Source organism: Apiotrichum porosum, assembly GCF_003942205.1.
Source record: "Apiotrichum porosum strain DSM 27194 chromosome Unknown scaffold_16, whole genome shotgun sequence".
Taxonomy (NCBI): Eukaryota; Fungi; Basidiomycota; class Tremellomycetes; order Trichosporonales; family Trichosporonaceae; genus Apiotrichum; species Apiotrichum porosum.
This window is the reverse complement of record NW_021167123.1, coordinates 36,925-61,875: the sequence shown is the minus strand read 5'-3', so window position 1 is coordinate 61,875 and position 24,951 is coordinate 36,925. Positions and strand designations below refer to the sequence as shown.

Below are 24,951 nucleotides of genomic sequence, written 5' to 3'. Positions count from 1 at the left end.
ATGTCTATGCGTTGTTGAGTCGCCATGTCTGTTCATATAGTACCACACGTCTCCCCTGTGCATTCTCCTAGTTCATGTTGGCAGACAGCCACACCACCGTCATGCATTTGTGCATATTGTCGAATAGTCGCGATCAGTCGGTGGATCGTTGGGCCGGTGATCGTTTGCCACTCCAGCAATCTGCTTCCGCCCCGCCACCTCTCGCCGTCACGCATCAGACGACAGCGCACACATCTCAACTTTTTGCCCGCCATAGATCATCTTCTTACTCATCGTTCCTTATAGAATCTACATTATAAACAAACATGTCTGCGACATCGGGCAAGGTCTTCTCCATTCTCGGCAAGAACCTCAAGGCCAACACCAAGGCCGACCTTGAGCCGTACCTCTCAGAGCTCGAGGCTATGGAGGATGTCGAGGAGGTCCACTTTGGCGCCAACTCGCTCGGCGTCGAGGCCTGCGAGGCCATTGCCGCTGTCCTCAAGGACAAGAAGCACCTCAAGGTGAGTAGATTGCGGTAGGACGCGAGTGGTCGGCCAGCACACTTGGGTGGCAAGTAGCTGACAAACACCTTTCACAGATTGTGGACCTTGCCGACATCTTTACTGGCCGTCTGATCTCTGAGATTCCCCAGGCGCTCTCGGCGCTGTGTGACGCTCTGATCGGTAGCGAGAGCATTGTCGAGCTCGACCTTTCCGACAATGCCTTTGGCGGTCGTTGCGCCGACGCACTTGTCCCCTTCCTCCAGAACAACACTGCGTTCCAGGTGTTCAAGCTCAACAACACCGGCCTGGGTCCCTTTGGCGGCAAGGTTGTCGCTGACGCGCTGCACGAGAACGCCAGGCGCGTCAAGGACGCCGGCAAGGAGTCCAACCTCCGTGTTGTGGTGTGTGGCCGCTCGCGTCTTGAGAACGGCAGTGCCCCACACTGGGCTGCTGCGTTTGCCGCGCACGGACGTCTCACCGAGGTCCGCCTCCCGCAGAACGGTATCCGCATGGAGGGTATCGCCAAGCTCGCCGAGGGTCTCTCGCAGTGCCCCACCCTCGAGGTGCTCGACCTCCAGGACAACACCGCCACGCGCTCGGGCACGCGCGCCATTGTCCGTGTCCTCGAGAAGTGGAGCAGCCTCCGCGCCCTCAACCTGTCCGACTGCCTGCTCGGCAAGGCCGGTGGTATCGCCCTCGCGACCTCGCTCTCGCTCGGCTCCAACCCCAAGCTCGAGTCGCTCAAGCTCCAGTACGGCGAGTTTGACAAGCGTACCGTCGAGCTCCTGTCCGTCGCCATCTCCCAGCACCTCAAGCACCTGACCGAGCTTGAGCTCAACGGCAACCAGATCGACGCCGAGGACGAGTGCTTCGACGAGCTCCGCAAGGCTCTTGCCCTGCACGACCACGAGGACGCACTTGACGAGCGTGAGTACAGATCTACGGCAGCTAGTTTGAAGTCGTAATATAGCTGCGGTCGTACCCCACCAAATTACAACACCATTGCTAACAGCCACACAGTCGACGACATGGAGGACCCCAACAGCGACGAGGAGTCTGAGACTGAGGAAGAGGAGGAGGAGGAGGAGGAGGAGGAGGAGGAGGAGGCCGAGGCACAGGAGACCCCCGAGTCCAAGGCGGGCGAGGACGACGGCGTCGACGCCGGTGTCGACGATGTCGAGAAGAAGCTCCCGCCCGTCTCGGACGCTGGCGTTGACGAGCTTGCTGACGTGCTTGCTGGCGTGCATGTCAAGAACTAGTGATGTTCTTCTTTTTAGAACTTGCATGTCGACTCATAGAGCTCGAGATGGAGGTGTAGATAGCAGACGATGTACGATCTCTAATGACTGTTGCAGGGCACCGAGGGCAGGGAGTGGGGATGCGGAGGCTGACTGGCGCTTGGATGTTCTGCTCGCCACAAGAGGGTAAGCGCAAGTGCAGAGATGACAGCAGCCGGCAGGACAGGTTGCAAAAACGGCATGTGATGGAATCAGTAGAGTGCAAATGAACCCAGCTCGTCGGCCAACGCCGCGCAACCCTCATCACTGCGAAATCGGGATATCATGGCATCCACCTCTGGACCCATACACTACAGCCTCAACGGCCACGCGCTCTCGAGGATCGAGGGCACTATTCGCTACTCTGGCTACACTGGTGCCGTCTCTGGCATCAGGCAGCGTTGCGCTACCGTACGCGTCCGCATTTAATCCTTTGCTTCACTGTTGTTTATCAGTTTGCTGGCCCCTCGCGCAAATGAGCTCCTCATGTGAGGACCGCTCATCTGACATAGAATAACGGGACGTACCGGATGTACAGCACGTTGTTGCAACGGATGAAGACCTCGCCGAGCTGGCCGTTGCTCTTGCCGTTCTCAATCTCCTCGGCGCTTGTCAACTGATCCATCAGCATCGTCTCTGGGGGAGGAGAGCAGGAGCGGCGGGAGCGGCGGCGGCGCCGTCATGTCCCGAGATGAGACCGTGTCCAAATCGCAGCCAGCAGTTCAAGATACCGCTCGCTCCTCGCTAACATGCGTCCAAGAGGTCACCTACCTGAAGGTTCATGTAACCGTCGGTGGACACAAGGAAGCCGCGGTACTCCAAGCCCCACTTCAACCGCACGGTGACCGTCTTGCCGGTGAGGTCCTGGAGGAATGGGCGGGGGTTGACGGGCTGCTGTCAGCTTCCGATTCAAAAGACAATGTAGCTTACCGTGACGGCCGACATTTTGTATGGGTGGATGGAAGACCGAACACGAGCTTGCAAGTTGTTGCTTGTCGATCGAGAAGGCAAAGGTGGATCCAATTTCAAAGCGTGTTGATTTGGCTAGGCCCAAATAACCCTTCGCACGCCTGTCGCCCGTACAAAATAAATAGGCCCGCCATTTCTCAACAACTTCAACACACTCAACCACCATCATCGAGCGGCAACGTTCATCCATCTATCCCATCAAGCTCAACCAGACCTCCAGCTCACAATGTGTAAGTCGTATCAGCTTCTCTGAGATCTTGAATCTGACAATACAGCCGGCTTTGCAGGTTTCGGCCAGAACAAGGGTTTGTTGCTCTTCACAGGACGTCGTCACTGACAACACACAGCTCCCGGCGCTGGCGGCTTCTCTTTCGGCGGCAACACCGGCGCAGCAGCCACCCCGCCCGCTGGCGGTGGCCTGTTTGGCTCTTCTGCTCCTGCAGCTGCTCCCGCGGCCGCCGGTGGTCTCTTTGGCGCTGCACCCGCGGCAGCACCAGCGGCTGGTGGCTTGTCATTCGGCGCGGCGGCCCCAGCTGCTGGCGGCGGTCTGTTCGGCAGCAAGCCCGCAAGCGGATCCTCGACCCCCACCACTGGTCTCTTCGGTGCCCCCGCAGCTCCTGCAGCTGCACCAGCTGCTGGCGGCGGTCTCTTTGGCGCTCCCGCTGCCCCCGCTGCAACCGCTACTCCATCCCTCTTCGGTGCACCTGCGGCGGCCAAGCCTGCCGGCGGCTTCAGCTTTGGCGGTGCCGCAGCTCCGGCCGCCCCATCTGCTGCTCCTGCTGGTGGCCTGTTTGGAGCGCCCGCCGCTGCAGCTCCCCCCGCCCCAGCCACGGGCCTCTTTGGTTCGGCCCCGGCGTCTGCTGCCCCCTCTGGAACGGCCACCCCCGTGAAGCCCCTCTTCGGCGCGCCCGCTGCTGGATCAACAACCCCCGCCGCGGCTCCTGCTGCCGCTGGTGGTCTCTTTGGCGCTCCCAAGCCCGCCGCTGCTGGCCTCTTTGGCGCCCCCGCCGCTGGAGCTGTTCCCGCAGGAGCAGCAGCACCAGCTGCAGGCGGCCTCTTTGGCTCCAAGCCCGCATCAGGCGCCGCTACCCCCTCGACTCCCGCACCCGGTGGCCTCTTTGGTGCCCCCGCCGCCGCTTCTGGTAGCACCACTCCTGCAGCTGCCCCCGCCGCTGCGGGTGGTTTCTCGTTCGCCAGCAAGCCCGCTGAGGCACCAAAGGCTCCTGGCGGCCTCTTTGGCGCGCCTGCCGCAGCACCTACTGCTGAGGCAGCCAAGCCTGCTGGCGGTCTCTTTGGCGCCCCCGCTGCTGCCCCCACGACCGAGGCGGCCAAGCCCGCGACAGCTCTCGGCGGTGGTCTCTTTGGTCAGGCTCCCAAGCCCGCCGAGGAGAAGAAGGACGACGCCGCCAAGCCTGCTGGAAGCATGTTTGGCGGCTTTGGCGCAAAGCCCGCTGCTGCACCTGCAGCTGCTGCCCCAGCGGCTGGTGGTCTGTTCGCCGGTCTCGGTAACAAGGCTGCCACTCCCGCTGCCGGCGCCGACGCAGCAAAGCCCGCCGAGGCTCCCAAGGCCGGTGGTCTCTTCGGTGCTCCGGCCGCAGCTGCGCCTGCAGCGGCTCCTGCTGCGGGCGGTCTCGGTGGTGGTCTGTTTGGCGCCAAGACTGCGACTCCCGGCGCAGCCACCCCTGCGGCTACTATCAGCATGGCCGGCTCTGGTGCTGCAACCCCAGCTGTCGGTGCCCCAACCGCGTCGAGTGCTCCAGCGGCCGCTGCCCCCTCGGAGCCCGCACCAAACCTCCTGCGCGGCAAGACGCTCGAAGACATTGTGGACACGTGGAGCAAGGACCTCGATGCGCAGACCAAGGAGTTTGAGCGCCAGGCTGGCGAGGTGCGCGAGTGGGACAAGGTGCTTGTCCGGAATGGAAACCAGGTGAGTTAAAGCATCTGCAAGGCCCAACTGACACAAGCAGATTGCTACTCTCCACCGTCAAGTCCTCGATGCCCAGAGCAACCAGCAGGCCCTGGACCGCAACCTCGACTACATCGAGAGCCAGCAGAAACAGCTCGACGCCATGCTCACCCACTACGAGCGTGAAATCACCACCTTCACCAACAAGGACACCAAGCCCTTGGCCGCCAAGATGCCCGCGGACCGCGAGCGTGAAAAGTCGTACGCCCTCGCAGAGGACCTCAACAAGCAGCTCGACGACATCAGCCGCAACCTCTCGCAGATGATTGACGAGGTCAACAAGCTCTCCAGCTCGGGTCCCTCGGGCTCGCAGCAGCAGCCCGCTGCTCCCCCTACGGCTGCCGACGCCTCGTCCCAGATGCCGGACGACCCCATCAACCAGCTCTCGGCCATCCTGGGTGCCCACCTCCGTGCCCTCCACTCGATTGACGGTAATGCCAACAAGCTGGCAGGCAAGGTCGACGAGATCGAGTCGCGTATGGGTCAGAGCAAGGAGAGCTATGCGCCAAGGCGATAGGGAGTGATGATAGGAGAGATACGCGAGAGACTGTTCATGTGCCGTACTTTATGCATGATGTAGATACATATATAACCGGGCGTCAAACGGGGACGGGGACGATTAGATGCCTCGACAGATCCGCCACGGCCGACCTCCAAAACGGATGTCCTTTTGGCAACCACCACCTTCCCTCCAGTCCATATGTGCCACCTTCCCCCGTCTTCCTCTTCCTTTCTACCATCTCTTCATCATCGTCTACTCCCCCATCCATGGCCCCCGACACACCATCCGAAGTCCACAACAGGGTGTACACTCGTGGTATCCAGCCCCTTGTCCTCGACGCACGGGCCTTGACGGAAGAGCTGGTCGGCGAGCTTCTGGCGACCATTCTCACTCCTGCCGATCTCACCATCCACCCGACGACCTTTGGTCCCAACGATGATGACCCAATGTATCCCATTCTCGCCACAGCGAAAGAATACCGTAGCACCGACTATCCCAACGAGACGCTCCAGGTTTCCGCCGGCAAGGATGCCCTACGAGCCGCGTACGAAAGTCTGAAACGCCACCAAGGCAGGAACATTGTTCAAAGGCTGAAGGAGATTGACAGTGAGTTAGGCAATGATTGGACTGATCTAACCCCCAGCGCATCCCCTGCCCCCTTATCTGCGCCCACTGTCTCCCATCCTCACCGCCAAGGCCATCGCTGAGGGACTGGCCATCGCAGACGCTACCGACGTTCCCCGCACTACCGCACAGCTGTTTCTCCCTTCCTCGAAGCACTACTGCACGAGCTACTTGAGCATCGAGCCCCTGGAGGAGCCACAGATATCCTCAATAATGGTTTTGTGAGTTGCCTCTGCCTTTGTCCACCTAGCTGACCAGCACCCAGGGACTTGCAGTGGCGTCTCGAACCGCCGATGGCGCAGAGGATCAAGACCATGATGATTCCCGCTTTGCCAGTGAAAAAGGGCTTGGAGAGTATTTGGACGCGTTGGGACAGTCTGGATGTCAGAGACGTGAGCTACATGAGGTCTCATTTGAGCTTACACACAGTTGCTACCTCTCCACATGTCGCCTCCCCTTCCCGCCGTCGAGATTTCACGTCCACCAGTGTGGCACTACGACAGCGCGGCCGAGTTCATCAGTGTAGCGTCCCGCGCCGGCTCTCCCCTCCACCGTCCCCCAAGCGTCACCCCACAGGCATTCCTGAAACTTGCAGCTACCGATGAGGTCGGGGATTTGGACCCGTATGCCTCGGATCTCTTGGACGAGTATGGTGAGCATGTGGGTTAAATGGCCGCAAACCTGACCCCAGATGCCACCCTCTTCCACTCGCTGTCACCGTCCTCCCGGCCAACCTTGCGGCAGCTGGTCGAACCCCCGCCACTACGTCTCGAGCCTTCAAAGGAGGAACTGTGGATGGATGGCACAGTTCAGTTTGGTGCGTTACGATCAGCCGGACCCATGCTAACGTTCAGAACCACCGCTCGTGTCGTGGCACCACAGTGACGCAACGTGTGTCTCGTTCTTCCTCCCACACTGACGCACTAGTCAGCCACTGGCCGACTACCACTCCGTTATGGACCCCATCGACGTTCCATCCTCTTCTCATGGCACTTTTGAAGAGCCTAACGTAGCGGATCCAAACTCGTTCGTCAAGAGTCTTACGTCCAGCCGCCCCAAGCCTCAGTGGCAAGGCGACCCTGCGCAGCTTGACGAGTACGCCATGGTGGATGGCTTCGACCCGGAACCCTCTGGAGACATCAACTACGAGGAGGACATGGCCAATTACACCGGCTATGACCAGTATGCTAGCCAACTGGAAGCCGGTGGGTTGATGCTCAATGGTTGTGGCTAACCCGCCAGACCCGAGGCTTAAACTACCTGACGAGCCTTCCCCCCATCCTTCCTCCTACATCGCCACAAACGCCGCCACTGCCCACTCAACCACGACCGGCTCGGGAAGGTGCTCTGGCAGTTGCAGGTCTGGAATGGGGTCATACTCGCATCTCCTCGATACACCTGGCGGACATGGATACCATTCGGCACCGAACATGGAACCCCAGGGCGATCCTGGCGAATCGTCTTCCAAATGGGTCTCGTCAGGACAGACCGATTCCAACGTGTCTCCTGGGCGTACCTCGGCAGAGATTACCCAAAGAACAGCACAACCTCGACCCAAATGCCCACCCCTCCCACATCACGAGTAGCGCCTTCAGTCTACTGGGGATCACCAGGCATGTAACTCTTGGAAGGAGCTGCGTCTCACCGTCGAGGTCGAGAAACCCCTTGAGTAACCCCTTGAGTACAGGCCAAACGTTAGAGGGTACAGTGTGTAGTGAGATACGAAGATCAGCAGCCGACCCACGGAATAGTACAAGGTGTGTCTATAGCATATTGGCCTCTAATGTAACCTTACGGAGAAGGAGGAGGCACAAATCGGCGGTGAGGGGCTTGGAGAGGCAGACTCGGGCGCCAGATGTAGCATGTAAGCGGCATGGGAGCGGGCTCTCTACTCGGACGATCCTCCAATCCCAATATCCAACAACATTTGTTCTCGTCCACGCTTCTTCAACCACTCCAATGCGTCGCCAATCTTCTTCAGCTCCACCCAGTCGCCGCGGCCCTTACCACCCCGCGCGCCGCTCTCCTTCCCACGACCCTCCAGTTCCACCTCTGCGTCTCGGATGGGCTCTACACCCACCCTCACGCGAAGAGCAAGCCAGTTCCAGCTCTTGACCTCGCGCATCCACTCCTCGAGGTCGTCCTTGTCGCCAACAGCATAGTAGATGCCCGGGTGGCCGACCTTGCTGAACCCCACAAGGGAGAGCTGGGACGAGAGAGCGAGAAAGTTCTTGCGCTTGGTCGATGATAGGAGATGGTGTGACGTGAGAAGGGCGTGGTGTGGTATAGGTGGGGGTGGAGGTGGGGCTGTAATCTTGGGGGCTGGAGGAGCAGTCTCTGGGGCAAGGAGGGGCAGGAGGTGAGTGGTCGCGAGTTGATACAGTGGAAAGCTTGGGTGAGCGCCATCCCAACTGTGAGAGCCCTTACTCTTCCGACTCTTCCCAGCTATCCAAGAATCCATTTATGCGCTTGCTCCATTCTGCAGCTGCGTCTCGTCCAATATCGTTGCCCTTGACCTCAACAGTGACAGCTTGACGTTTGGGATACTCCTCGGCGATCCTGATGTGAAGAGTCCTCTGGCTTTCGGCGTTGACAATTGCAATCTCCCGAGGCCATGATAATGGCGGTGATGATAGGCTCTCCTCTGGCAAGAGTGATGAAGCGATGAGCTCGATCTCTGCGTCGAGCGTCTCGGATGCGGCCATGGTTGTCAGGATGTGAGTGAGGTGTGGACATGAAAAGTGGAGGCGATTAATGAAATGGGTCTAATTCTCTCAGGCACGCTCATTACCCCCCACTATTACACGGCGAGTGGCCGATCTCCGCCTTGATTCAAATTAGGTTCCGGTGTCTCCCAGATATTTTGAAGCGTATGGTTGTGTTCTCTTGCAGATCGTTCAGCATCGACCATCGACCAGATCGCGAGCTCCCAACCAGCGATGCCCCCACGACCACAGAAGCGCGTCAAGAACGACGCCAAGGCGGTGAAGGCTTCGGCCCCCGCCGCGCCTGCTCCCCTCCCCCAGAGCCGCCTCTTCGCCCCCTTCCGTGCCCTCGGCTTCGTCTCGGATGACGTCCCATTCTCCATGTTCGTGCACACCCCCAAGGGTGCGCTTGCCAAGCCGACTATCCACATTGTCTCGAGTGTGGGACGTAGCTGGCTCATGTGGGATGCCGAGCGCATGACCTTGCTCTTTGCCGGTGAGTTTATGTTTCTGCCATTCTAAGCATACTGCTAACTCTGTCAGGTCCCGATGCCGGCGCAACCATTACGAGCCTTGCGCAGACCGGAAGCGAGGTGTTTGCTGCTGCCGGCCCAAGAGTGATCAAGTACCTTCGTGGTAAGGAGACCGCCATCTACGAGTCTCCCGACGCCTCGACGCTCGGCAAGCTTCTCATCTTTGGCGAGCAAATCGTTGCGCTCAAGCACGACGGCACTGGCATGTTCATTTGGAACATTGCCTCTGGCGAGCTGGACAATGAGATTGTCTTCCACTCGTCTTTTACTGCCACCACCATTATGCACCCGGCCACATACCTCAACAAGGTCCTCGTCGGTAGCCGGGAGGGCGAGCTCCAGCTCTGGAACATCCGTACTGGGTGGGTTAGACAGTGTTTTTCGACGCTAACCCTCAGATCTCTCATCCACACTTTCTCTTCCCCTAATCCCTCCTCGGTCTCGCCCGTCACCATTGTCGTTCAGTCCCCCGCCCTCGATGTCGTTGGTGTCGGATACCTCGATGGTACCATCCGCGTCTTTGACATTAGCTCGGACGAGCTGGTTATGGAGATGCGCATGGACGAGGGTTCCATCACTGGTCTCTCGTTCCGCATGGACGGCACCCCTGTCCTTGCCTCGTCGTCGTCTGTTGGTGCGATTGCCATGTGGGACCTGAACAAGGGCGGTCGTGTCCTTCACATCACCCGCACTGCCCACGAGCAGGCCGTCTCTGGTCTCGAGTGGGTCCAGGGCCAACCTCTCCTTGTCTCGTCGTCGGCGGACAACAGTGTCAAGCAGTGGCTGCTCGACTCGCCGACCGCGGCCCCCCGCCTGCTCAAGTTCCGTACGGGCCACCACGCTCCCCCCACCTGTATCCGCTACTACGGCGACGACGGCAAGCAGATCCTCACCGCCGGCCGTGACCGTGCGCTGAGGTATACCTCTGTTGTCCGTGACTCGCGCAGTCACGAGCTGTCGCAGGGTTCTTTGATGAAGAAGGCGATTGGTCTCGGTGTGTCGGTGGACAACCTGAAGAGCCAGCCCATCATTGGCATCTCGTCATCATCGACGCGTTCCAAGGACTGGGACGATGTGCTCACCGCCCACGCCGAGGACTCGTCGGCGCGCACATGGCGTGTGCAGGACAAGCGTCTTGGCGACTGGATGTTTGACATGGAGGAAGGCGGTGCCGTGCAGGCCGTGTGCGTCACCCAGTGTGGCAACTTTGGCCTTGCCGGTTCGTCGAGCGGTGAGATTCGCATGTGGAACATGCAGTCGGGCAAGGAGCGCAAGTCGTTCGCCCTCACTGGTCCTGCACCAGGCAACACCAAGCCCAAGATTATCACCAACAGCAAGCCTAAAAAGGCCAAGGCCAAGCAGCTCAAGAAGAGCATCGAGGCGATTACTGGCCTCGCGACTGACAACCTCAACACCATGGTCGTTGCCGGTACCCTCGAGGGCAAGCTTTATGTGAGTTGTGGACACGAAACTGGAAGTACACCCCCAACTGACATTTCCAGTTCTTTGACTTCCATACCACCCAGCTGGTGCACACCATGGAACTTGACAGCTCTATCACTGCTCTCGACCTGCAGCGTGACAGCGGCCTGCTGTCTGTCATCTGTGACGACCTTGTTGTGCGCGTCGTGGACGTTGAGACTCGCCGTGTGGTCCGTGAGCTGCGCGGTTTCAAGGGCCGTATCCTCGACACTGTCTTCACTCCCGACTCGCGCTGGCTCATTGCCACGTCGCTGGACTCGACTGTGAGGACGTTTGACATCCCCACCGGCCGCCTGGTCGATGCGTTCCGTACTCCCTCCATCGCCACGTCGGTCACCTTTTCCCCCACGGGCGACTTCCTCGCCACTTCGCACGTCGACAGCCTGGGTGTGCACCTGTGGGCCAACAAGGCCCAGTTCAGCGAGGTCGCCCTCCGCCACATTCCCGAGGAGGAGGACGTGCCGGAGATTGCCCTCCCGACTGTGCAGGGTGTGGACAATGAGACGCTCGACGGCCTCGAGCCCATTGGCGCACCCGAGTACACGGACATTTACACTACTCCCGACCAGCTCGCCGACGGCCTGCTCACTCTCTCGCTTCTGCCCCGCTCGAGGTGGCAGACTCTGTTGAACCTTGACACCATCAAGGCGCGCAACAAGCCCAAGGAGGCTCCCAAGGCGCCTGAGGCTGCTCCATTCTTCCTCCCCACGGTGTCGGGTCTGGAGACGCGCTTCGACGTCTCGGCCGCCCAGGCGCGCGACGACGACCCGCTCAGCGCCCGTCTGGCGCCCAGCGCATCCTTCCTCGAGAGCGAGTTCACCCGCCGTCTCGCGCGCGAGGACGAGGACGGAGACTACTCGTCGTTCTTCGAGTACCTCAAGGCCCTGTCGCCGTCTGCTGCCGACCTCGAGATCCGCTCGCTCGTCAGCCTCGACCACCTGGCGGCCTTCCTCTCCGCCCTCCTCGGCCGCCTCCGCTCGCACCGCGACTTTGAGGCTGTCCAGGCCTTCCTCGCCGTCTTCCTCTCGGTGCACGGTGACGTGCTTGTTGCCAACGCCGAGCTGCGTGACCTCCTCGAACGCCTGGAACAGGCCCAGAAGCGCGAGTCGGCACGGCTCATGGAGCTCGTGAGCTATTCGCTCGGCACGCTCGCGTTCCTTCGTAGCTAGTGTCTGTGTCTGTGGGTTTTGGGGTAGTGTGTGTGCTAGATCTAGATGATATGCAGAACATGCATTGATGTGTTTGCCGAGATACTGATACAAATAAAACAGAAGACTGTCTCTACACAATGCCCCCTCCTCTCTCCGTCGCTAATCGTCCTCGTCCTTCCAGTTGGCCATGGGGTCCTCGAATGTACTCTTGCTGAGACGGTACGCCTCCATCTCCTCCTCTGTGACGTCTGTGGTCTTGGATTTCTTGGTGGCCTGCCACGCCTCGTCGTGGTCCATGTTCTTGCGCTTCTTCTCGTCCTCGATGGCCTTGCGCAGCCGGGCAGAGTCATAGTCTGGCTCGTCGTCGTCGTTCTCGCCCGCATGACGGGCAGTGCGTGCGCGGCCCTTGCCCTTGTCGGCGGCCGTCGCGCGCTCGCCGTCATTGTCGGCGGCGGCGTCGTCGGCGCTCTTTTGGAGCTTTTCGCGGTGCATCTCGACGAGCGACTTGGGCTCCTGGTATGCGTCCTCGGCCACCTCGGCCGGGGGTGCAGCCAACAGCGCCTGCGCACTGCTCGATGCGTTGGCAGCCTTGCCTGCCTCGCCGGTACAGTACGAGCCAGAGATGAGCGAGTGGCAGCATGCAAAGCCCCACTGCTTGCTGTCGCGGTCGTAGAACGATCCCCAGATGGCCGTGTGGTTGCTGAGGAGCACGTCCTCGGCATACTTTGAGCGTGCGGTGGCCTTTTGCTGGCCCTTGACGAGCTGGCCGGTACGCGAGTACTCGACATAGTGCTCTGTTTGGCCGCCGAGGAGCTCCTCTGGCAGGCGCTCGAGGTGCTCCTCGCCACCGTACCGCTCGAGAATGGACGACTTGGTCGAGTCCTTGAGGGCCTCGCGCTTCTCCTGAAACTCGCGGTGCAACAGCTCTCCGGCCGTGGGGTTGGAGTGCATGTTGACGTTGTGGCCGCGCTGCGACGACTGGTGTGCAAACATTGCGAGCTTTTGCATGTTGGTCGCGTCGCCCGAGTATCGCTGGAAATTGTCGCCTGCGAATTTCAAGTCCTTGGGGTCTCCGGCCTCTGGTGCGTCACGCATCGCACGCGTCTTGGGGTCGTAGTGGGCACTCTCCGGGTTGAGGTTGAGGAGATACTTTGCCGTGTCTTCACGGATACGCAGGTTGCGCACTGTCATGCGCGACTTGGTGTCAAACTTGACACCGACCTGGTCGGCCGCCTCGGCATACTTGTCGTCGTCCTCATCCTCGTCGTCGTCTGAACCAAACTCGTCGTCGTCGGGCTGCTTGACCTTTGCGGCCTTTTTCACCGCCGCCAGGTCCGTGGACGTTTGTGCGTCAATCTCGTCTTCGCGGAACGAGCGGCGTGCAGCCTCGGCGGCCTCGTACTCGTCCACCACAGCCTTGTACTGTGTGGGGTCGTAGCCGTTCCAGCGGTCGCGCTTGGCGTCATAGTCGCGCGGGACAGCTTGGATGACCTCGTCGGCCCGAATGTCCTTGTTGCTAAACTTGGCGCCACGCTTGCGGGGCCGCTCGACGCAGTCCTTCTTCTTGTGGGTCATGGCTCCACAGTTCTCGCATGCTCCCTTGCGGTACTTTGTCGCGGCAGGACCGGCCGTCGCGCCACGGTCGTACCAGTCGTCGATGGACACCTTCTTTTCCTCGCCATCGGTGCGGCGCTGGTGCGACAGCGACGGACCGTTGCCGACATCGGCGTACCATGGCGCCTTGGTGATGTACTCTGGGATATGGGGGTTGATAGCGTTGCCCTGGGCGTCGACGGCGGGAGCGGCCGTACCGGCCTTGCGCGCGGCCTCGAGCTCACGCTGCTGGCGGTACGACTCCTTGGAGAGCTTGTCTGAAGTCTCTGAAATGGTGTCAGCAAGTTAATTCAGAGGCATGTGTAAACAACGTACCGGCCGGGAGACGAAGCATGATGACTAATGGGGTGGTGAGCTCTTGACTGAATGCAATGGATCGTTCTTGCATCCTCCACAACAAGATGAGCACAGTGGCGAGTGGGTGCTGATGATGGGATAAATGATGAAATAAATGCGAAAAGATAAATATTACTTCCGCCGCTGTGCGGGTCACTCTCCTCCCACCTCTCTTCTGGTCGGACTGACACCTCGAAGGGAACAGTCAAGAGTCAGCAACAACCCCCATCTCCCTCGCTCTCATTCCACTTGGTCATCCATCCCCCTTTCTTACCTTGTTCCATCCAACAACAACCCCAAGGACATTGACTAGAACCACGAAAACGCAACAGGAAATCACCATCACACCATGTGGCGCCCTGCGACCCGCAACTTGACGGGCACAAACGATGTGAGTCTTGATCGCGGTTCGAGTGGCGGCAAACCCCTCCACATGCTCTTTTGGACTCGTCTGACTAACGTACAGGTGCCCCTCGCCAACAAGCGCCGTTTCGGCCTCCCCGAGGAGGGCCAGGCTCCCGGTGCTGGCGCTGGCGGTCCCCCGCCTCCCCCCCATTCGTCGGCTCCCGGATACAACAAGCCCCCAAGCGACATCCAGTTCTTCAACGGTCGCGTCGACCGTGATGACAGGCGCGGAGACGACCGTGGTGGCAGGGACGACCGCCGGGACGACAGGCGCGACGAGAGGCCGCGCGATGACAGGCGTTCGGACGACCGGTATGACCGGGACCGCCGGGACGACAGGCGTTCGGACGACCGCTACGACCGCGACCGTGGACGCGACGAGAGGCCGCGCGACGACCGCGGTGCGCGCAGCAGCCGCTGGGACGACGACAGGACGCGCGGGCGTGAGCCTGCGCCCGGTGACGGTGAGTGGCGAGAGCGAGAGACTGGATGAGATGGATGACGCTGACTTATTTATTTTTTTCAGACGAGCCGCGCAAGAGGAAGTCGCGTTGGGGTGACGCCAACGAGCGCGTCGACGTCTCTGGCCTGCCTGTCAACATTATGGGCAAGGTCGCGACGTCCGAGCTCGACAGCTACGCCGTCCACGTCCGACTCGAGGAGATTAACCGCAAGCTGAGGACTGGCGATGTTGTCCCGCCCGACGGACAGCGTTCGCCTTCGCCTCCGCCCAAGTTTGACGCCTACGGCCGCCGCGCCAACACGCGCGAGGTGCGCTACCGCGAAAAGCTCGAGGAGGAGCGCAGGCGCCTCGTGGACCGCGCGATGAAGAACGACCCCAATTTCCGCCCGCCCGTCGAGTTCCAGCAGCGCCGCAACGGCCGTCCCATGGACAAGGTGTACATTCCCGTGCACGAGTTCCCCGAGATCAACTTTTTCGGTCTCCTTGTTGGTCCCCGTGGCAACTCGCTCAAGCGCATGGAGCGCGAGACGGGCGCCAAGATTTCGATCCGTGGAAAGGGCAGTGTCAAGGACGGCAAGGGCCGTCCCGACGCCTTTGCCAACGATGAGGACGACGAGCTGCACTGCGTGGTGACGGCCGACGACGAGGCCAAGGTCCGCTCGTGTGTCGCGCTCATCAACCGCGTCATTGAGACTGCCGCGTCCACTCCCGAGGGCCAGAACGACCACAAGCGCAACCAGCTCCGTGAACTCGCCTCGCTCAACGGTACCCTCCGCGACGACGAGAACCAGCTCTGCCAGAACTGTGGTGAAAAGGGCCATCGCCGATGGGAGTGCCCCCAGCAGCGCACATACTCTGCCAACGTCATCTGTCGTCTCTGTGGCGGTGCCGGACACATGGCACGCGACTGCCGTGGCCGTGGCGACCCCAACTTGATGCAGAACCAGCAGTCGACCCAGTTCGACTCGGAGTACTCGGCGCTCATGGCCGAGCTCGGCGAGAGCGCCTCCGCACCCGGCGCCGCACCCGCCGCACCTGCCGAGCAGCGTATCCCCCCTTGGCGTATCCCCGAGAACTGGCAGGGCGGCCGCCGACACGACGACGGCGGCGCGCCCCGTGGCGACCGCGACGACCGTCGCGGAGGCGGTGGTGGATGGGGCGGCCATGGTGGTGGCGGTGGTGGTGGTGGTGGTTATGGCCAGGACCAGGGCGGCTATGGCCAGCAGCAGGGCCACGGCGGCCACGACCAGGGCTACGGCGGCGGTGGTGGTGGTGGTGGCCATGGAGGCTACGCCCAGGGCGGCGGCGACCAGTATGCTGGGTGAGTCTAGGCAGCTACGTGACGATCATTGGAGACGCAGCTGACGATACCTAGTTACTATGCCCAACAGCAGGCTGCCTAGGCGCGCACGCCCCGCACCCGCGACTCCGACTCGGACTCCGACTCACACCAGGTTTCGGTCCAGACACTGAAGGCCCAGCGAGAGAGGAGAAGAGAGGCGAGGAGAGAGACACTGGAGACTGGAGACATGGAGAAACACCCACCCCACACCCCACAACCTAAAACACAGAAACAAACCAAAGAGCCCCAAAATGTTCCTCCCCCGCAACGTGATTTATCGTCCGCGCGCTGATGTATGAGAGTTAGTTTGATACTGAGCAGCAGCGATGAGGAGGGTGTGGAGAGTAGGAGGTGTGGGACGGGGGAGTGTACCAGCGTATTGGGCTGGCGTGGTAGATTGTCGGACGGGACGTGGTAATGGACAGACGACGACACTCTTTGGCATAGGGCGCCTCCATGGCATGTTACATGTTAAGGCTGGGACGATGGTCCCTTGTATGTGTCTTGGCGCGTACGGTTACACAAATGCATAGATGCAAGCACCGAACGGGCAGCACCGCACCCGCCCAGAAACTAACAAGATGGAAACGAGGCCTCTCTGCACCCACCTCACCTCCCTCACACTCCTCACCACACCTCCTCGACTTTACTGCGCGCGAGACAGAATCCCGGCGTGACCCAGTCTTTACAGCCGCACTGCACGCCCGCCCAGTCAAAGTTGCCAATCTTGGCACCGCACTTTTCGTTTGGGCAGACCAGCTTGCCCGACACGGCGCCGCCGGCGAGCACGGGCTCCATCCACGTGAGGGGCTCGACAAAGTATCCCGAGCACTTGGGGTTGACGAGTATGGGCGGGCCGCCGGCGGACGTGAGACCCGTGAGGCCCGGCATGCCCATGGCTGCGAGGCCGGCGAGCGGGTGGTTGGGCGGGTAGGCCGACGCGGGCGCCGAGACTGCCGGGGTGGCGGGGGTCATGCCGAGGCCGCCGAGGCTCGAGGACATGCGGCGGCGCGGGCCCTGGTCCGGGGATGTGGGCGGCGAGTCGGCCGGCGACGACGCGGCGGGCGACGACGAGACGACGTTGTTGGCCGGGTTGAGGCCGGCGCGCAGGGCCGCGAGCTGGGGTGGGAGCCGGGCAGCGAGCGCGTCCGCGTCCAGGATCGGCCTGCCGCCTGGGCCCGTGACAGGTGCCGGCGCCGACGCAGAGGGCGCGGGGGCACCGGCGGCGATGCCAGGGGTCGATGCCTGGCGGCTCATGGTGAGGTCCTCGCCCAACACGGAACGCGCGCGCGAGCGGCCTTGAGGCGGCGTAGCGTTGCCCGCTACTGACGGCCGGCGGGAGCGCGCACCAGGCAGACCCGTGAGGGGGTTGATGACGTCGGAGACGACGGAGGGGCGGCGGGAGCGCACTGTCGCCGCCGATGCCGACGACGGCCCGCCGTCCTCGTCCTCGATGACCTCGTCGGCGGCGTCATTGTCCGTCATGGCAGAGAGCGGTGCAGGGAGCGTAAAGTTGCTCGGGGTGCGGGGACGCGATGCCGGGGCGGGAGCCGCGGCGGGGGGCAGCTGGTCGAGAATGTGGTCCATCATGTGCTCGCGGATGGCGAGGTGGCGACGACACATTTTGCACCGGATCTTGCGGCGTGCTTGCCCCCCTGCGGGAGTGGGCGGCGCCGACGCCGTCGGGGTGGTGGGGTATCGCGCCATGTGTTCGGTGGATGGACGAGCACCTTGGTCTGTGGTGGGAGGTAAGGAGAATTTGTCAGTTGTCATGTTGTGCGAAGAGATGGAAAGTGGAGGTGGGTGCGGGGTTCGGGTCTCCCAGTCGGCGACCCAGGTGGCACCGACTTGGCACCGACTTGACACCGACTTGACACTTCTACGGGCAAACTTACTCATAACCAGTCCAGTCGTGCGCTCCAGGTAAAACTGGCGCGTACTCCTATCCTTTAGCGTGACCCGTCCTTGGGCCTGTCCGTACAGGCCGAGCTGGTACCAGAACGTCTCGCTGGGGTCGACGACGGGCCGGCACTCGCGCAGATAGCTGACGGCGTCGACGGGATCGAGGCCCTGTGCGCGCATGAGGTAGGCCGCGACAACAGTGGCCGAGCGGCTCATGCCCGCTTGGCAGTGGACAAGCACGCCGCCGGCGTGTGTGGGCGGTGCATCGGCGGGAATGTCCTCGTGGCGCGGTGTGTCCTCTGCACCCACCTCACCCTCTCCCTCGGCGGCACGCTTGGCGAGCGCCTCGGTGATCCATGCCGTCGTGCCAGGCAGGTGGGTGAGGATATCTGTCGTCTGCGCGTCGTCGATCTCGAGCGCGTACGCCGCAAACTCGGGGGCGAACTCGAGTCGTGGGCGGAGGAGGGACACGACGTTTGCCTGGAGAAGAGTTCAGCGGCTGCTCAGGTGTTCACCCAACTCACGATTCCGCGCGCCCGCAGTCCCTCGGCGTCCATGGCAGAAACAAGGTCGCCAATCCACAGCCCCTCGACCACCTCTTGCAGGTGGTCAATGACAATCTCCTCTTCTTCGCCATACCCATACCCATACTCGTCGTCCTCGGCCTCCTCGGCCTCCTCCTCCGCCTGCTGGGCGAGGAACTCGGCCTCTTCGGGGTCGTCCTCCCACGCATACGCCTGGCGGCGCGCCACCACGCGCGGCGCCGCGCCGCCGTGCTCCTGCTCGTGCTGTGCGATTTCCGCCAGCTTGACAGCCGCGGCCGCGAGCGAGCCCGTCGCTTCCACTTGGGTGTAGACGTCGTCGATGGCCTGGTCGTCGGGCTTGGCGGCGTCGGCGGGCGGCAGGTCGGGCGCGCCGTGCTGGTCCGTGGTGTACGACGCCGTGCGCGAGCGCGAAGGTAGTGTGAAATCGGGGTGGGGCATCGTGGTGGAGAGAGAGAAAGAGACAGAGGGAGGGAAGATGAGACACGCGTGTGGGGTAATCGGAAACTGGTGTAACCCTCCGGTTGTCGAGATTGCGGGGTTGGGGGGTCTGCCTAGCGATGGTTGCCGTGGTGGTCGTATCCGGGCCCGTTTTTCGCCAAACACTATTTTAGTTGTGTAAACTCAATGATCAAGAAGGGAGAAATGCAAAAGTGGAGAGAGACACATATGATCCTTGTCTGTGATGTCACCAGATCGGCCAGATCATCCACCGGCGCGAGCGTCATGTTCTGCGCCATGGCCCTGTACTGAATTTGAACGAGGCAATGACGGGCCAAGCGGGAGACACAGAGCCCAGGCTTCAGGCTGACGATGTGGCAAACGACTGGTGACAATGCAGTATGCGACAGCCCATAGCATGTACAGTACGAGAACGTCAGTTTGCTATGCTGTGGACCTGCCCCGCTGCCGTTCGCAAAGGACAAAGAGCAATGAACGTGGCCAGCGAGGGGTAGCTCCTCCAGAGCGCAGGTGCCTCGTCCCACCTCGTCATGACGCCTTGTGCCCCTTCTCCGCTGACACTGCTGCTGTCCACTTGAACCTGGACCTCTTGTTGCTCTGTCGACCTGCTCTGACGCTTCCAACGCTCACAGCTCGCCCAGGTGCCGTTTTCTGTCCTTTGCACCCACCCCTCCTAACGGTTTCCCCTTCAGCACTTCCCCCGTCCACGGTCCTCCTTCCTTCCTCCCTTTGCCTTCCTCCACGCCTTCCCCCCCTCCCTCGCCTGCTCGGCGGCACGGCCGTGATATGCTATTTCATTCACCACCCTATACTTCCACTTGCGACAATCTAAACGCCCTCTGCAGTCATTGTCAGCGGCTGTGCCAAAGGAAGAAGAGAAAAAAAAACCCCGGCCAGTCCTTTTTTTTCGTTACTCACGGGCGAGAGCGGCGTTGAAGCGGGTGACCTTGGCGGCAGCAGTGAGGTCGATGGTCTTGTCTCCAAAGTCGACGAGGAGGCCGCCAAGGACCGAGGGGTTGACCTTGTTGGTGAACTTGAGGGTCTTGCCGTCGGCGAGGGCGGTGCCGCGGAGCGACTTCTCGAGGCGGGTCATCGACTTGGAGTCGAGGGGCTCGGCCGAGGTGACAACGACCTCGACCTCGCCGCGGTAAGCGGACATGAGCGAGGCAAAGTCGGCAAAGACCTTGGGGGCGGCCGAGAGACGGCCGTTCTCCGAGAGGACGGTGAGGAGGTTGGTGAGGATGGGCGACGAGCCGGCGGGGACGACGGCGGCGATGGCAGCCGAGCGCTCAGAGGGGGCGAGGGTGGGGTTGTCTAGGGCGAACGTCAGCTGTACGCCCACGAGGTTTGGTTTGGTAGGCTGGGCTCACCGATCATGGCGGCGATGGCCTTGTCCGACTTGATCTTGGCGTCAAACGACTCAATGTCCTTGGCCAGGGCCTCGAGGTCCTTGGACGACTTCTTGAGGGCCGCAAGGTAGGTCGAGGTGGCGTAGGTGCCGGTCAGCGAGTTGAGCTGGAGGGGCGCCTGCGAGTTGTTAGCATGGTGTATGTTTGAAAGAGGTCTTGTCGGAATGCCCCCCCACAGTGCGATGTGCCAATGCCCTCTCTCTGCCTATCTTCAAACCCGCCAGTGACGACGCCATGACCTGGCAACAGCACCGGCGCGCAGTTTCTGCTGCTGGTCTCGGTACACTGCTTCAGAACATGGGCATCCGTCCAGGCTGTGGGGCAGCAGTTGCAGAGCGAGCGAGCAGAGCTGGCAGAGCGTGTTGTCAAACGTGGCCGTCTCGCTCCGAGCAAGACCACGAATTCTCCGTCTGCTCGCTCCCTTTGGTCTCTGTCTTTCGAAGTCTGGCGGCGGGCGGGCGGGGAGGGGGGGATCCTTGGAGTGGGGGGTAGTGTGCGAGACACACCTTGACCGACGAAGCGGTGGCGTAACCGCGGCGGAGGACGTTGCGGGCGATGGAGGCCATTTTGTGGGTGGTGGTGAGGAGAGGTGTGTGGGTGGTGGACGTGAAGGGGTGTGGTAGGCAGCTGTGGGTGTGCAGCGAGCGAGCGTGTGTCTCTGCGGTGGGCCTGGCGGAGGGAGGCAGCCGTGGCTCACCCCAGCAGCCAGCCAGCCAGCCAGCACCAACCCAGCCAGCCAGCGTGCGCGGGCCAACGGGTGTGCTCGGAGTCTGCCGCTGGCGGCCGGGAACGCTGTGGGTGCTCCGGCGTTTCGGTGCGTGTGGCACTTGGTGACTGTATACACACTTGTGACATTTTATATATACCATCCTCCCCCTTTAACCTGTGCGCGCGCAGACCCGACTTTTCGGCCTAGATGGCCCGTTGCGGGGGGGGTCTGTCCGGTCTATGGCCCCGGTGGTGTGTACCTCGAAGAGTCCTATCGACCGCCCAAGGCAAAGGCAGCGCAGTCAAGCCCAGGAGAGCGCCAGAGCGCCGGAAGGAAGCAAGAGCGCCAGAGAGCGGTCTTTTGCATCTCATCTACATACAAAGTGGTCGCCTCTCTCTGCTAGTCGTCGCCTCCTCTTCTCAACCACCACCACCACCACTACCATCCTCTTGTCCTCGTGTAAACTCCCAACACAGCACACACACACACACACAACCACTCACCACTCTTCCACATCACCGACACACCAACCAGCGATACATCCACTCGCACCCACCCACCTACCCACCTCCATCCACCTGCAACACCTCCCGGAACCCCTTCGCTACATCCCTTCACCCCCCTCCCACCGACATCTCTCTGTCAACACGCACTGTTCCCCCTCTCCCGGCTAACCCAACCCCCTCCCGCATAGACTTTTTTTTTAAGAAACGCACACAGCCTCCTCCTCCTCGAGCTGTCGTTCCATCGTCTGTAACAACCACCCCCTTGTTCGGCTTTACTCTTTCGTTGTACAACCTTGCAACACTAGTTCAAAAGCCACCATGAACTCGACCCTCCCACTCCTCTCCCTGCTCCCCAACGGCGGGTACGGAGGCTCGCCCTCGTTTGGCGACTCGTCGGCCCTCGCGCGCTCCTACGACTACGTCGGGACCGCCGGGTCTGACAACGACTCTGCTTCGGCCGGACCCACTGGCCTCGACTTTTCGTACCCGTACCCGGACGACCTCAGCTTTGGCGTGTCCAACCACCACTACCAGCAGCGTCCAGGCAGCGGCGGACCGGCCAACAGCAACAGCAGCGCAGGCACGTACCCACACTTGGTGCAGCCCGACTTTTCGTCGCACACCACGACCACCAACACCAACACCACTACGACCACCACCAACCACTACCGCACCGACAGCAACTCGCACCACAATGGCAGCGGCGGGGTCATGGACGACCGGACCGGCAGCAGCGGCGGCGGCGGTATCTCTGTCAACGGTGCCGGCGACGCGGCGCGGTTCCTCGACCTCGACCTGAGCCATCCTGGCCCATCGACGTACCGCCACCCGAACGGCGGCGGCATGTACGGCTCTGGCTCCGAGGCGAGCCACGAGGACCCCACGGGCGCGGGCTATGTGGACAGCGTGGGCCACGAGGACGACCTCGTCAAGGTCGAGGGCAGCGGCACCGGCGGCGACGACGGCGACGAGGGCGACGTCGACAACGAAGAGCCCCTGTACGTCAACGCCAAGCAGTACCACCGTATACTCAAGCGCCGCATGGCGCGCGCGCGTCTCGAAGAGCTCAACCGCCTCGTCCGCTCGCGCAAGCCGTACCTCCACGAGTCGCGACACCGACACGCCTGCTCCAGGCCCCGAGGCAAGGGCGGCCGCTTCCTCACCGCAGACGAGATTGAGCAGCTCAAGCGCGACGAGGCCGCAAAGGCAGCCGCATCAAGCGCGAGCGGGTCCGGCGCAGTGTCCGCAGAAGCCTCCCCAGAACAGGCATCGGCGGCATCGTCCGCATAGCCGGTGGTGGTTGTCGTACTGTTGCGCACGTCCACATGTTGTTCACAGGCGCAAAACGCACGGTGCAAGGTGTTGTCGGCGGCGAGGCGGCGGCGGCGCGGAGTGTGGCCCACAAAGGAGGCCGGAAGATCGGCGCGCCACCAAAAGGTGCCCTCCTCGTCCGTCACAACAACACATCCTCCGCAACCATATGCCCCCAACAAACGTCAAGGTCAACCCTCGGCTCTATTTTCTATTCCCTTTGGCTCTCTCTCTCTCTCTCCGGCTCTCTGGCATCGTTCCCATTAAATTTCCCCATTCCCCTTTTCCTCTCCCTCCCTCTCTCTCTCTCCCAACCTAGACCAAAGTCCACAGACGGTGTGTGTGTACTTTTAGACAAGACTCGCTGCCCCCCCGCGCCGTGGCGGGGGTCCTCGCATGTTACAGACTGTTGTGCATGGTACCAACTAGAAGCGTGGGTGCAGGGTGTGGACTGGCCCATGGTACTCGGCCGGGACGACGGTCCGGCGTGTCTCTGTCTGTGTTTCTGTGTCTGTGTCTCATGTGTCCCAAATGTTTGTGTGTCCTGGGTATCCCCTGGGCACAAAGGGTTAGGGCAGGGGGGGGCCATCAGGCGTGAGGCGCTCTCGCTGGCGCTGCTCCCTCATCCCCTCTCATCCCTCACGGATCACGGATATCACGGATCGCGTGCGCGCGCACATGGCCCATGGCCCAGGAAAAATTCCAATGGTGTGCTCTCCCTGTCTCTCCCGCGAGTTTTGCCGAGAGAGCAACAAAAAAAAACGAAAAATGAGGACCGGGTTTCGACCCCCCGATTTCGCCGTCTGCCCGTTTCTGCCGTGTACCCACCGTGTACCGTGTCCGTCCGCCCCAGGAATCCCCAGGACGCATCTCGGACCGGAGGGTGAGGAGGGCAGTTGTTCGTGTCGCGGCTTTGTGCGTGCCGCTGGCCCCAGGCAGCCAGCACCGCGCGGCAACAGGCAATTGCAGGCAACAAGCGGATTGCAGCTCGCAGCTGGTCAACTGAACAGCTGAACAGTACACGAGCAGGTGGAGTACACAGCACAAAGTACAGGCGTATGTACAGGAAGCCTTTCCTCGGTCCAAGGCCGGGGTGCCGTGGCGCGCGCCATACCTCCATCGTGCCGGCCCAAAAGACTGCGACACGCCGTGAAGCCAGCAAGTCTGCGAGCCTACGATCCTGCGATCCTGCGAGCCCAGTAGGGGAACGCCGTGCCATCTGGTACCGCTTGGCCGCTTGCGTGCAGCGAGCGCGATGCACGCTGCTTGCGGTCGCCGCCGCACAGTCCTCCCCCTTGGCCCTGCCCCATACCGCCATTGCCGCCGGTGCCGCATCGTGTGGGGGGGGGGGTCCTTAGCCCGTTTAACCCATTTTAACGCTCGCTCTCTCGGGACTTGGCTGAAAACGGCTAAAACAGAGCACAGAGAGGTACAGAGGAGCAAAGAAAGAGAGAAGAAGAAAGGAAGAAAAAATGTCGCCAGCGGCCAGACGGGCATACCTCCGCGAGCCGTGCGCATCGGACAAGTGACAAGTCACGGTGCGTCGCATCGGACAGGTCTATGGAAGAGGAAGCGTACACAGACGGCGTACGTCTCCAGATCTGCAGGCTTGTGGGGCAGCAGAGAGGGAGGAGAGGAGATGCCAGGATCCAGGAACTGGCCGGACGCGTCCCGCTGTTGGGGGGTGGGCCGGTGGGCGGGGGGTGGGGTTGGGTTGTGTTTCCTTGTTCCCCGGCATGAGCATGAGCATGCACGCCTTGTATTGTTCTTGTTCTTGTCTTGTCTTGTCGTGTCTCGAGATCGGCGCCTGGTCCGCGGCGGCGCCGTGCGGATCAAAGATGGCAGCGGCTTGGCAGCAGCAAGACGCGGTGCCGCCGGCAGAGGCCAGAGGTTGGTGGCATGAGTGGGTTCCGTTTTCGGGGGGCCCTGCCAATTGTTTCGGGAACGGGGTGCTGCTTGCTTATTCGGGTCCACGCCCACGACCACGTCCACGACCACGGCGATCGCGTCAAAAGTATAGCTGGGACAGGCATTCCGTGGACTTGGGTGGGGCAGGCGGGGTGTGGACCTGCTGTTCCCCGAGACCGTCGAGGACGTTACGGTGGCCCGAGAGGGCCTGCAGTGCCCGCATGTCCATGGTGCAGAGCCATATCAGCGCGCCAGCGCGTCTCATACCGCCCGCCGCTGCGATCCAGGTGAACGACGGGGCAAGGTGAGCGACGCATAAGCAGACCCTAGGCAGACGTTAGACCTCTG

General features: G+C 61.7%; 11 protein-coding genes across 11 annotated transcripts; 6 read left to right on the top strand and 5 right to left on the bottom strand.

Moving 5' to 3' along the window:
- Window positions 1–305: 305 nt before the first annotated feature.
- EHS24_003323 (uncharacterized protein) lies at window positions 306–1,744 on the top strand (the record flags this gene model as incomplete). The annotated part of the gene is made up of 3 exons (XM_028619014.1): window positions 306–503; window positions 581–1,412; window positions 1,506–1,744. The coding sequence occupies 3 exons, from the start codon at window positions 306–308 to the stop codon at window positions 1,742–1,744; spliced, it is 1,269 nt and encodes a 422-aa protein (XP_028472510.1).
- Window positions 1,745–2,187: 443 nt separating this feature from the next.
- EHS24_003322 (uncharacterized protein) lies at window positions 2,188–2,707 on the bottom strand (the record flags this gene model as incomplete). Its single annotated transcript, XM_028619013.1, has 4 exons — window positions 2,188–2,203; window positions 2,290–2,378; window positions 2,534–2,653; window positions 2,693–2,707. The coding sequence occupies 4 exons, from the start codon at window positions 2,705–2,707 to the stop codon at window positions 2,188–2,190; spliced, it is 240 nt and encodes a 79-aa protein (XP_028472509.1).
- Window positions 2,708–2,957: 250 nt separating this feature from the next.
- Window positions 2,958–5,214, top strand: NSP1 (FG-nucleoporin nsp1; the record flags this gene model as incomplete). The annotated part of the gene is made up of 4 exons (XM_028619012.1): window positions 2,958–2,961; window positions 3,007–3,036; window positions 3,079–4,658; window positions 4,699–5,214. The coding sequence occupies 4 exons, from the start codon at window positions 2,958–2,960 to the stop codon at window positions 5,212–5,214; spliced, it is 2,130 nt and encodes a 709-aa protein (XP_028472508.1).
- Window positions 5,215–5,465: 251 nt separating this feature from the next.
- EHS24_003320 (uncharacterized protein) lies at window positions 5,466–7,409 on the top strand (the record flags this gene model as incomplete). The annotated part of the gene is made up of 6 exons (XM_028619011.1): window positions 5,466–5,805; window positions 5,843–6,044; window positions 6,089–6,215; window positions 6,253–6,483; window positions 6,755–7,028; window positions 7,066–7,409. 6 exons carry the CDS (start codon window positions 5,466–5,468, stop codon window positions 7,407–7,409), a joined length of 1,518 nt encoding a protein of 505 aa, XP_028472507.1.
- A 302-nt stretch (window positions 7,410–7,711) lies between these two features.
- On the bottom strand, window positions 7,712–8,528 carry EHS24_003319 (uncharacterized protein; the record flags this gene model as incomplete). Its single annotated transcript, XM_028619010.1, has 2 exons — window positions 7,712–8,213; window positions 8,251–8,528. The coding sequence occupies 2 exons, from the start codon at window positions 8,526–8,528 to the stop codon at window positions 7,712–7,714; spliced, it is 780 nt and encodes a 259-aa protein (XP_028472506.1).
- Window positions 8,529–8,762: 234 nt separating this feature from the next.
- On the top strand, window positions 8,763–11,712 carry EHS24_003318 (uncharacterized protein; the record flags this gene model as incomplete). Its single annotated transcript, XM_028619009.1, has 3 exons — window positions 8,763–9,024; window positions 9,072–10,513; window positions 10,564–11,712. 3 exons carry the CDS (start codon window positions 8,763–8,765, stop codon window positions 11,710–11,712), a joined length of 2,853 nt encoding a protein of 950 aa, XP_028472505.1.
- A 141-nt stretch (window positions 11,713–11,853) lies between these two features.
- On the bottom strand, window positions 11,854–13,642 carry SLU7 (mRNA splicing protein; the record flags this gene model as incomplete). Its single annotated transcript, XM_028619008.1, has 2 exons — window positions 11,854–13,574; window positions 13,624–13,642. The coding sequence occupies 2 exons, from the start codon at window positions 13,640–13,642 to the stop codon at window positions 11,854–11,856; spliced, it is 1,740 nt and encodes a 579-aa protein (XP_028472504.1).
- A 351-nt stretch (window positions 13,643–13,993) lies between these two features.
- Window positions 13,994–15,915, top strand: EHS24_003316 (uncharacterized protein; the record flags this gene model as incomplete). Its single annotated transcript, XM_028619007.1, has 4 exons — window positions 13,994–14,035; window positions 14,111–14,513; window positions 14,576–15,833; window positions 15,888–15,915. The coding sequence occupies 4 exons, from the start codon at window positions 13,994–13,996 to the stop codon at window positions 15,913–15,915; spliced, it is 1,731 nt and encodes a 576-aa protein (XP_028472503.1).
- A 566-nt stretch (window positions 15,916–16,481) lies between these two features.
- Window positions 16,482–18,739, bottom strand: EHS24_003315 (uncharacterized protein; the record flags this gene model as incomplete). The annotated part of the gene is made up of 3 exons (XM_028619006.1): window positions 16,482–17,590; window positions 17,750–18,236; window positions 18,281–18,739. The coding sequence occupies 3 exons, from the start codon at window positions 18,737–18,739 to the stop codon at window positions 16,482–16,484; spliced, it is 2,055 nt and encodes a 684-aa protein (XP_028472502.1).
- Window positions 18,740–19,588: 849 nt separating this feature from the next.
- On the bottom strand, window positions 19,589–20,735 carry ATP5 (ATP synthase F0 subcomplex subunit OSCP atp5; the record flags this gene model as incomplete). The annotated part of the gene is made up of 4 exons (XM_028619005.1): window positions 19,589–19,599; window positions 19,679–20,074; window positions 20,131–20,287; window positions 20,676–20,735. 4 exons carry the CDS (start codon window positions 20,733–20,735, stop codon window positions 19,589–19,591), a joined length of 624 nt encoding a protein of 207 aa, XP_028472501.1.
- A 967-nt stretch (window positions 20,736–21,702) lies between these two features.
- On the top strand, window positions 21,703–22,674 carry HAP2 (Transcriptional activator; the record flags this gene model as incomplete). The annotated part of the gene is made up of 1 exon (XM_028619004.1): window positions 21,703–22,674. One exon carries the CDS (start codon window positions 21,703–21,705, stop codon window positions 22,672–22,674), a length of 972 nt encoding a protein of 323 aa, XP_028472500.1.
- Window positions 22,675–24,951: the final 2,277 nt, after the last annotated feature.